General features: G+C 36.6%; 1 protein-coding gene across 1 annotated transcript; it reads left to right on the forward strand.

Annotated features, from left to right (window-relative positions):
- The first annotated feature begins 8,987 nt into the window (after positions 1 to 8,987).
- On the forward strand, positions 8,988 to 9,395 carry LOC131860223 (uncharacterized). The gene has a single exon (XM_059214606.1). The coding sequence runs from the start codon at positions 8,988 to 8,990 to the stop codon at positions 9,393 to 9,395; it is 408 nt and encodes a 135-aa protein (XP_059070589.1).
- Positions 9,396 to 12,205: the final 2,810 nt, after the last annotated feature.

Consider the following 12,205-nt stretch of genomic DNA (forward strand, 5'->3'; position numbering starts at 1 on the left):
TGTCATCAATTTTCACCACATGTGTTTCCTAAAATACCAACATCTATAGATGAGGAAGGGCTATAGCAGAAGAAGAACAATTAGACCATGTCCCTTGTAACTTGTCCTTGAAAGAAGATCTTTATAAAGGAAACTTTGTTTTTTCTCAAACCCTCTCCATCTCCCAAACACTTTCTCTAAGTAAATCAGAATTAAGAACTCCTAAAAAAAGAGGGAGAAAGTCGAAAATGGTTAAAGCAAAAGAAGAAATGAAGGTCTTATCTTGGAATATCAGGGGTATAAATGCCCCTGACAAAAGGAAGAGAATCAAGTCACAACTTGATTCTTCTCAGGCAGATATTGTGCTATTTCAAGAAACTAAATTATCAGATGAGGTTTTCCAAAAAACAATAGCCAAATGGCCTAATTGGAATCAACTCACAGTCAAAGTATAGGTGCTTCAGGAGGTCTTATGGTTCTTTGGAATCCAAAGTCGATCATTGCTCAACTTGTAAAACAAGGAACCAATTGGCAGCATATTAGCATAAAGCATTATGATATATCTTTTAACTTGATAAATGTCTATGGTCCAACCTCTACTCAGGAGAAGAAGAATTTATGGTCATCTCTCACTCGAATCATCCATCAAGTTGCAAGGCAAAATGTCATTTTTGGGGAGGGATTTTAATGAAATTACCTCTCTAGATAAGAAAAAGGGAGTATTTGTCCACCCATAAAGATGATTGAGGATTTCAAAGAATTTATAAATGATAATGACTTATTTGATAGTCCTCCACATAATGACTTTTTCACTTGGACCAATAGGACAATCGGTTTCTTACAAATTGCAGAGAGATTAGAAAAATTTCTTTTCTCTCAAGATTTTACCCTTAACAGGCTCAGACTGTTGGCATATGCACACTCCAATGAGACATTGTATGTGACTAAAGGTTTTTTCATAGATGGCAACCTTACAATCCTATGGCACCAGCAAGGCATTACACCGGCAAGTTAGTGCATCGGCATCAACAATCAGACTCTACACCAGTACTCAGGACATCGGCACCGACATCAATAATCAGACTCTACACCAGTACTCAGGACACCGGCACCGGCATCAACAATCAGACTCTACACCAGTACTCAGGACACCGGCACCGCCACAGAGAAAGGAAGTATACCGACACAGAGGCCGACAAGATTTTGTTATATTATATTTTGTTTATTATTGTAAAAAACTTTGTAAGTCGACTTGGCATGTTGTAAAATGACTCTTATATATAAAAGAGATCATTGTAGACATTTTGAAAAGTAAGGAAGAAAGTGAAGAAAGTGATGTATACGAAATATTAAGGAAGACCTATTATGCGAAATATAGGGTAAAGGGTTTATGTAAGAAGCAGAGCAGCAACCGGTACTGAATCAGGCATTATAGATGCTATTGTAAAGTAGTACAAGATATTGGATTTGTATAATCCACATTGTAAGTTAGTGAGACTTCCCATTTGAGCAGTGAGCTCTAGGCAGTTAGCCTTCCTGCATGTGCAGGCCCCTATTGTAAGTAGTATTCTCTTATTGGCCAGTAAGTGGATATTGTGGGTCACAAATCCCACCGAGGTTTTTCCCACACTGGGTTTCCTCGTTAAATCCTTGTGTCATGATGTGCTTTTCATGTGGATGTTTTTAATTCTATTTATTGCATTATTTCTTGCATACCGGTACACAGTTATAATATATTCTTCATGTTTTAAGATAAGAAATTATGTACACCAGTTAGATACTGATTCACCCCCCCCTCTCAGTATCTGTGGGAATCCTAACAATTGGTATCAAAGCTTGGTCCTCTATTTTCAGAAGCCTAAAAGCTTGAGGAAGATCTTGACACCGGTAAAGATGGAAAATCTGATGAAGCAACTTGAAGGAGCTCTTTCAGACTATGATGCAGAGAAATTGAAAAATATCAAACTAGAAGATGATTTAAGGGTAGCTCAGGATATCATTCAGGCACTTCAAGAGAATCTTACTGTTGCAATAAATAAGAGAAGAGAACTTCGTGAAAATATGCAAAATGAGAATGATGAAAAGGAATCACTTAATGATCAGATAAGCAAGCTGAAACAAGAAAACATGACAAAAAAGAATGAGATGCAAGATATGACTATGAGATTTTGTAAAGAGATTGAGGATAGGAAGAAGAATGAAGAAGAATTGACCAGAAGACTAAGTGATGCAGCAAATGAGAACACAAGACTTAGCTATGAAAATGACATGTTGAAGACAGATCTGATGCACACTCAAAATGACTCAAATGAATTGATGAGACAGAAAGAAGTCTTAGAAAGAGAACTAGAAACTGCAAATCAACATAAAGAAAAATTCAAGATAAGCTCAGAGGAACTTGGCACCTTGCTGAAGAATCAAAAACCTAAAGGTGACACTTCTATAATTGGCTTTGGAGTTGGTGAAAGCTCCGGTACTGCAAATACTCCGGATCACAGAAAACCGGTAAGACAACCTAATGCTTATAAATTCAATGGAAAATGCTTTAACTTTAATAAGTATGGTCATAGAGAAAATGAATGTGCATCTAGAAATTATCAGAATATCAACACACCCACCGGTCAATGTTCAAAATGCAACAAAGTTGGTCACAACTCTGAAAATTGTAGAATGAATGTGAAATGTTATGTTTGTGGAAGATTTGGACATTTATCCAATCAATGCAAAACACAAACCGGCATAGGTTATGGGAAAGCTATTCAGAAGAATAATGTAACTTGTTATGCATGTAACAAGATTGGGCATATTGCAAAATTTTGTAGAAGTAAAGGATCACCGGTAGACAACAAAAGTTCTAGCTTGAAAGGTAAAGAAAAGGTTGAAGAGGTTAAGCAAGAATTCTCAAAACAATGGATTAGAAAAGCTTATCTAAATATTGGGAATGCTCCTCCACCGGTAGAACCAATCAATGCTTCACCGGCAAGATAGAGTGATGCTTCACTGGCAAGACAAAGCAGTGCTCCACCGGCAGGAAGTTCTTCATCTAATTGAAGAAAGTTTCCTTGAGGGTTTGGCAATCTAATGACACATGTGCTATTATTCCCTCGGTTAGAGATGAGAAGTTGGAAATTACTTATTACCAGCAGACAATGTTAAGTGAATACTTAACCGGCATGCATTTAATGTGGTAGATGGCGAAAAGACACTATAAATTTGAGGTTTTGGCTCCATTTCATTTCACCGAGATTTCAAACCTACGAAGAGCACGAAGATTCTGAGCTAAAGCATTTCGAGCAAGAGGCAAGAACACTTCAAGCAATCATCCATCCTAAAGGTAGTAAAAGGTATTTTATCATGGCATCCACCTCTGCAATTGAATATATAGCAAACCCTAATGTTGTCAAAGTTATAAAAAGACCTAGGCCCATATTTCAATTAGTTCTCGAGATAGCAAAGAAAGATGATACCTTAGGTGCTTTTTCTCAAATTCCTGAGGGAGTTGTTTATGCTGAAGACCCCAGAATTTACATTCATTGTAACATTGAGGAACTAGGAGATGAAGAGATTAAAACCATGTTTAAAATTGTCATATGTGATGAATCTGGCAATGTAAAAGATGAACACAAGATCATTGAAACCCTAGGATTTATAGAGATCCTCAGCATTCTTGAATTTCCCAAGGATGTGATTAGGATAGTCTTAAGCAGGGTACATGGTGAATTTTTCTGGTTAGATGCAATTCACAAAATCACTAAGGAAGTTGTGAAAGCTTTCACAGGGTTACCAACAACCGGTAAAAGGCCAGACAAAACCAAGAAGGTTTCCAATGACCTAGTTACTCAGTTAACTGGTGCCACAGCCGACAGAAGGTCCTTAAGAGTAAATGATGTAACAGATATTAATGTGAGATTTATCAGCATGATATTAGGATATAAAGCTACTCATGCAAATAGACTTAATTCAGTTTCAAGTTTATGCATTAAGAGTGCTTATGATATGGTCACGAATAATGCAAAGATTGATGTATGTGAGTGGTTGAAGGACGAATTAATTGACAACTTAGGCAAGATTAAGAAGGACAAGAAAGGAACTTTTAAATTTGGAAATCTGTTAGTATGTCTGATGCTACATATAACCAAACAGGTTCTTGGTATAGGCTACAAAGAACTTGGATATGATATACTGGTAGGTAAACAGCTAACAGAACTATTCAACAAAATGGGAAAAGATAAGGAAAACAATATCCATGATTTCTTTCAAGCACTAAAGGTCAAAATGAAGAAAAGAATCAGATTATCACAAAAGATTGTTGAAAAATATAAGGATGAAATATTCTTTGTAATCAAGAAGGATGAGATCTAGATGGAAGCAGTCATCCCTAGGACTGTTTGGGTAACAGAGATGGGCTATGAAATAGATGATCATATAATTGAAACATATGCTAAAGCACTTCTGGAAGCCCCTAAAGAACCTAAGGAAGAAATATTTGGTAGTGCAGAAACTATTGAAAGCCAAATAGAATCAAAGAAAAGAGTGAAAGGTTGAGGTAGTTGTAAGGAAAGGTTCTAGGCAAGCAAAGGAGATCAAGGATAAAGTAATGGAACAAACCGGTATAACAAAGGATGAGTTAGCAGCTCCACAACCTGAAAGTCACCTATCACCGGTAGGCACATCTTTAGAGAATGACATGCCTGCAACATTCAAAAGAGTTGTAAGAAAAAGAGATCCCTCACCGGCAACCACACCCTCACCTAGTAGGACAAGACAAAAACAACAAGCAGTGAGATCTCCGATAAGAAAGGCTACACCAAAGAAGAAGAAACTGACACCCAAGAAGAAGAAGAGGATAAATAAGGACTTGGCCCCTCTTGACATACTGTTGAATTAAATTACAGAGGAAGGGAAGTTGAAGAGTATAGAGAAACTATATGACACTCTGACAGTTGATGAAAAAGAACAAGTAGAAAATAGTGTTATATTGCATATGGATATGTATAAGAAATTTTTTATGGAAGTAGTAAATGAAGTACCAGATGAACTATTTAAAAGACTGGAAGCAAGAAGACAAGCAGTAGTAGAACTTGACAAGAAAATAAAGATAGAAAAGCTACTTGTTGTATATCCAGTTAATTCACCCAAAGAAATTGATGACTTAATTGTTGAAGCCAACCGGTCAGTATTTTCTACTGCACACCGGCACATTGCTTTAACGGTTGGAAGAGTTAATGAGGTGACTGAGGAGACAGAAAATGCATGGGACATTTTCCTAGTGGAAAAAGAAAAAGAAGAAGAATACATGAGTCACAAACCTATAAAGATATATCAGAAAGAAAGAGACAAGGGTAAAGGTAAAGTTGGTGGACCACCCAGTATCAAGGTTAAAGACAACTTACCCCCACCTCCTTTTATTACTCCACTGGTAAAAACAACAGCTACAAAAGATCAATCGACAGTTGAAACTATGGATGTAGATGATGTTAATCCTAATCCTGAAATCTTATATAGTGTGGATGTTGATACTCAAAAGATCAACATTGTGGTAGACAAAGATACGGCTGATAAGACTGAAATGGCTAGTGAGCCTCCGGTAGCTGAGCAAATTGATAACACACAGGAGAAACCGGTAGATGACAAAGAGCAAAAGGTAGAGACTTAGACTCAGACTGAGACAATGCAACAAACAGAGAAACAAATAGAGCAAAAGGCTCCTCAATGGGAACAACAACAAGAATAAGAATGGGTTCATAAGGAAACAGTGCCACCGGCAACTGGAGAAGTAGAAAAACCATTGCTTAAGGAAATGCATACACAAACAGACCTACCAAAGGTCAATACAAGCTTGGTTACTTCCACTAGCAGTACTCAGAATGTAGGTTTATCATCAGGCTACAAATCAACTAATGTGACTAAGGTACTATTGGATTCGATTAAAAAGATAACAAACTGCAGCTCACAAGCTTATAAGGCAATAGATGACACAATACCAATTTTGAAGGTAATTGCTCCTAACTGTAATATAGACAATAAAGATTCTTTAGGACAACTTGATACCTTGTGTAAATATATCACAGAGAACATTGAGAAAATAAAGGAAGAGACATTGAAGGACAAAGTAGAAATTGAAAAACAAAGATTCTTTGATGAGCAGATAAAGAAGTGTACTAGAGATTTTGACACACTTCTACCGGAACTGTGTAATTTATTAAAAGAGTACAAAACTCTATACAAAGACACCTGCAAGACAAACCTTTTAACTGTAGATATAGATAAGAAGATGAGAAAGGTACATGATGAAATCAATAAACTTGCAGATAATTTTGATAACTCACCTGATACATTATCAGTTTTTGAACAGAAGATAACAAATTTTGAGGAAGAATTACTTAAATTGGAAAGAGAAAAAGAGAGAATAGTGAATAAAGCAAAGCATCTGAGATTAAAACTGAGTCCAAGAATGGACTATTTAGCATCATTACGGAAGGAAGTATCTGAGGCACTAATACTGGGACATAAAACACCGGCAGAACATTTGCAGCATCTCACCGGTACAGCTAAAAGAACAAAGACAACAATAAGAGATAGTAAACAGTTTATGGAGAGTATAAACTTGATTTTGGCGGATCTATTTCAAATTGTAACTACCCAGTTACAAGGTTGAAACTACAAACTCTACTGACATCTTGACAACCTTTGTCATTGATGCCAAAGGGGGAGTACTGGGATGAGAAAAATTCAACATCATAGGAATCATATGCTCAGGGGGAGCACACACATTTTTGGTAACATTTTTGGACTTCACATTTTTGGATACACTTTTGAAATTTCTCATGAGTGTTTCCATCAATGCCAAAGGGGGAGATTGTTGGCATATGCACACTCCAATGAGACATTGTATGTGATTCAAGGTTTTGTCATTGATGGCAACCTTACAATCCTATGGTACCAGCAAGGCATTACACCGGCAAGTTAGTGCACCAGCATCAGTGATCAAACTCTGCATCGACACTCAGGACACCGGCACCGGCACAGAGAAAGGAATTATACTGGCACAAAGGCTGACAAGATTTTGTTATATTATATTTTGTTTATTATTGTAAGAACTTTGTAAGCCAACTTGGCATGTTGTAAAATGACTCTTATATATAAAAGAGATCATTGTAGAAAATTTTAAAAGTAAGGAAGAAAGTGAAGAAAGTGATGTATGTGAAATATTAAGGAAGACCTATTATGCGAAATATAGGGTAAAGGGTTTATGTAAGAAGCAGAGCAGCAACCGGTACTGAATCAAGCATTATAGATGCTATTGTAAAGCAGTACAAGATATTGGATTTGTATAATCCACATTGTAAGTCAGTGAGACTTCCCATTTGAGCAGTGAGCTCTAGGCAGTTAGCCTTCCTGCATGTGCATGCCCCTATTGTAAGTAATATTCTCTTATTGGCCAGTAAGTGGATATTATGCGTCACAAATCCCACCGAGGTTTTTTCCACACTGGGTTTCCTCGTTAAATCCTTGTGTCATGATGTGCTTTTCATGTGGATGTTTTTAATTCTATTTATTGCATTATTTCTTGCATACCGGTACACAGTTATAATATATTCTGCATGTTTTAAGATAAGAAATTTTGTACACCGGTTAGATACTGATTCACCCCCCCCCCCCCCCTCTCAGTATCTGTGGGAATCCTAACACAGACCACTTTCCTATCCTTGTGAGCATTGAAAAAAAGGCAGCCAATTTAAAACATAATCTTAGACCCTCCTTCAAATTTGAAAGGATGTGTTTCCGACATCCTCATTTTCATGCTTTGGTTTGGAAATGGTGGGTGAGTGCCCCTGTGGTGAGGGGTACCAAAATGTTTAAATTCCACAAAAAAATGCAGTATGTTAAAACCCAAATTAAAACATAGAATACGGGTTTCTTCAAAAATATATTTTCTCAAAAAGAACTTGTTGAAAATCAGTTGCATTTGATTAATGTACAGATTATCTCTAATGGACTAGATTCAGAATTTTTTGCTAAGCAGAATTAGGCTCAGATGGAATGGGAAGAACTCTGTAAGAGAGAGGAGGAATACTGGAGACATAAATCTCATGAGCTTTGGTTAAGGAAAGGGGATAAAAACACCAAATTCTTTCAGATGTCAACCAAGCAGAAGAGGGTAGCCTCTACTATATTTTCCATTAAGGAGACATCCTCGAGTAAACTCCTTTGTGATGCTCAAGAAATTATTATTTTAAGAACCTACTTGCCCCCCCTTCTTCTGACATTCCACTTGATGTGCAAGAATAGGAGATTATGGAAGCTATTCCCCATATCATTTTCCCCCTGGATAACTAACAACTATTGGCCCCTTTTACAATTGAAGAGATCGGAAAAGTAGTTTTTTCTTTTCTCAACCAGACAAGGCTCCAAGGTCGGATGGTTTCACGACTCTTTTATTCCAAAATTGTTGGGATGTTTTGGCCTCAGAATTGCTGGCAATAATGGAGGAGTCAAGAAAAAGCTCATCCATTCTTTGAAACTTCAACACTACAAATATTGCTCTTATTCTGAAAACCAAAGAACCAACAACTTTTGCAGATTTTAGGTCCATTTCGTTATGTAACACAATATACAAGATCATTACCAAAGCCATTTATCTCAAATTGCAGAATTTGATAATTAAAATCATATCCATAGAAAAAGGTGGCTTCATTCCAGGAAGAGAAACCATGGAAGGTTCCTTGGTTGCTCATGAAGTGTTGCACTCCATTCACTCCAACAACATATCTGCTTTTGTAGTCAAATTGGATATGATGAAAGCTTATGACAAACTTAATTGGTCTTTTTTGTTTAAAGTCTTGAGCAAATTTGGATTTGCTGAAAAAAAATGGTGTAAAGGGATTAGGGCTTGCATTTCAGGAGCTCATTTCTTAGTGTTAATTAATGGAGTTCCTGCTAGTTTTTTCGTTGCTTTGCAAGGTGTGAGACAAGGTGACCCCCTATCCCCATCTCTGTTTATAATTATGGCAGAGGCTTTTAGCAGAATTATTAAGTCTAAGTATGATCAAGAGCTCTGGAGGGGTGCACATATTGAAGGTACATCTGTGTCAGTTACACACTCTTTATTTGATGATCACACACTGTTGTTCGGTAAAGCAAATGTTCAGGAGGCAAAGCAAATCAGGCAAACTTTGGAACTCTACATGGCGGTTTTAGGTCAAAGAATTAATGCCCAAAAATCTAAAATATATGTTTTTAATACAAATGATATAGTCACAAGGAATATTGTGGATTCTTTGGGTTTTTCTCCAGAATGTCTTCCTTCCACATATCTTGGCATTCCCATTTTTGTTGGTGCCAATAAGAAAGCTTATTGGAAAGCTATTATAGATAGAATTAAGAATGTCATATCCACATGGAAGGCCTGCTAGTTGTCTTTATTAGGGAGATTACTCCTAATAAAAAATTTCTTGTCTGACATTCCCAATTATTTCATATTTGTCCTCAAAGCCCCTGTTGGAGTCATAAAACAAATTGAAAAACTTATTAGAGGTTTCTTATGGAGGGATAATATGTCAAAACAGAAGAAGATTTCTCTTATTTCAATTCAGGAAATGGCTCATGATAAGAGGGCAGGGGGTGTTGGTCTACATGATCTATCTAAAAGGAACATCACCTTTGGAGGTAAACTTGTGTGGAAAATGGTCTCCAAACCAGGCACCAAGTGGTGCAGAATCATGCAAGAAAAATACTTGGACTCCTTAAATCCTTCTCGAGTCATTACAACCCTTGATCGCCTGAAAGGGTCAGCTGTTTGGAACTTCATGATGTCTTGTAGGCAGATTATTACAAGATATGTTTCCTGTGAAGTCCATAATGGTGAGAGCATTCAATTTTGGGAGGATTCTTGGAATGGCCTGCCTCCCTTAAAATTTTGAGATCTCTTTTTGGATGCCATTCCAATTATAAAAAAATGTTGGGGTTCGCTTTTGATAGATAATGTTAGTGGGTGATGAGCCTAAACAATGGCTCTATTTTTATAGATTTCTAATATAATACTCCTACTTAGGTCTTATGATTAGACGACCTTTGGATTATAATGTTTTCCTAAGATGATACATTTCAAGTGTTTTTGAAACTGGTTTAACCTATAGTGAGGAAAAGACAGATGGCGATTTAAAAGATCATCAAGTATGTAACCGCAATGCAGACCCAGTCAAAGAAATGCAGTTATGATTAGGATCACTAGACCGATTCTTCAGCAGATTGATTTATGAAAACATTTATAACTGTTCCTAGTGGATCTTAGATCTAGGAGGCGGTCATGCTATATTTTCTCAACTACAGGATAGATGTTGTGTAGTTATCACGTGCTGACTTCTTCTTCTTCTTTTGTTAATAAATTCCATTCACCTATTCCGTAGGGATGTGGGCAGTTAGTTAGAAGTTTGTTATAAGATTTCCTATAAATAAAAGGGATCTCTCTCCTCTCGGGGATAGCAAAGAAAAGATAATATTTTGTAATACACAATTTTCTATTGTTATGTATGGAAATACTCACTCAATCGGGACCACTTGGTGAGTAATCCTTTATATTTTTTAAACTAGTTTTCATACTTTTGTAATAGTTATTTCTATAGTTGTTTGTTCCTACAGCCATAGGAAACAGTTCCCGTGTTTGTTCCTACAACCACGGCAGCAGAGTAGTTCATGCTGCTTGCCAGAACTTTATCTTTTAGCAGTAATTGTTTAAAGCAATTTCCAGTTGTAAGATTAAGTATTAGTTTATTAGAGATTCTGTGTGTTTACTTTAAGAAGAATTTCCTTTCCTGCAGTTATATAAAATGGTTGCAATATGAACTTGGTGCACATACAATGCTGGCCCATTTCAAGTTTATGTCCATGGTTGATAAGTAAATGAGCATTTGCCATAGGAAAAGTTATCTATTCAAGGATATCCAATCTCTTAATTGTGTTTTATCACCTAGTTACCATTCTAGTTATGATAACCAACATTTTTGGCGTCGTTACCAGGGATGGTGCCAAGCTAAGAATCTATTGTAAACCATTAGTTTCAAGTTTTTTCTAATTAGCTTTCCGAATTTCTTTCATTAATCTGCATGCATAGGAGGAGAAGAGATGCATTAGGAAGATTTTTTTCCTCGCATTCTACTCAAGATATGAGATCAGATTAAGCACCTGAAGTAAACCCTTTTGCAGAAACCTATGTGCTAAATGGTAGTGTCTTTAATTTGTCAGAAGGAGATCTAGACTTCCTGAACGAACCCCCTAAACAAAACATTTTACCTCTAGTTATTTATCAGGGACCAATGGTAGCAAATCCTCCACCTCCACCTATAAATCCAACATTTGAATTTCCCATTCCTCACTTGCATGATAATGCAAATTTGAAAAACATACCAGCCTCTTCACTTCCAAAATTTCATGGGTTGGTAACAGAGGATCCAGACACCTTTTTGTTTGAATTTGATATCCTGTGCATGAGTTATAATTATACCACCGATGCTCCTAAACTCAAGTTATTCCCTGCTACTTTGAAAGAAGCTACTTTGAGATGGTTTATGAGTTTAGGAAGAAATGTAATCACTACGTGGGAGGGAATGAAGACAAACTTCTTGGATAAATATAAAGACTATTGCAGAGGAATGGACCGACATGGTGATGATATCTTCAAAAGGACAGAAAAAGAAGATGAAAGCCTAGAAGACTATTTGGAAAGGTTTGTATTTAGTGTCAGCAAATCTAAACATAGAAACTTAAGTGAAGACTCTATGAAGTTGATCTTTCTGAGGGGCATCAATCATGACTGTGTTGACTCCTTAGATCTAATGGGAGGAGGAGATATTACTCAAGTTTAGTGGGATGACATCAGACAAATCTGTCAAAAATATTCAAGAGCTGCAGCAAAAAGGGGAAGACACTATAGGCCTGGTTCTTCAATTGCCAAGTCATCTTCAACAGCCTCAAGAATGGAAATAACTCATTTGTTGAAGGATATTAAAGAAGATATATTCAATAATATGGCTACCCAATTAGATACACTGCATGCAAAGAAGAAGCATGAGGAGGAAGAGGCTATGCTTGCTAAATTTTGTTCTCACTGTCGGCAAAAGAAGAAAGACTGTAGATGCAAACTGTTAGCTAAAATTGATAGCCAACAGAGTTCCCTAGATTTCAAGCCTGTCTATGGAGATGATGAACAAATTTTCTATATTGCACA

This window comes from Cryptomeria japonica, chromosome 11 (assembly GCF_030272615.1).
Source record: "Cryptomeria japonica chromosome 11, Sugi_1.0, whole genome shotgun sequence".
NCBI lineage: Eukaryota > Viridiplantae > Streptophyta > Pinopsida > Cupressales > Cupressaceae > Cryptomeria > Cryptomeria japonica.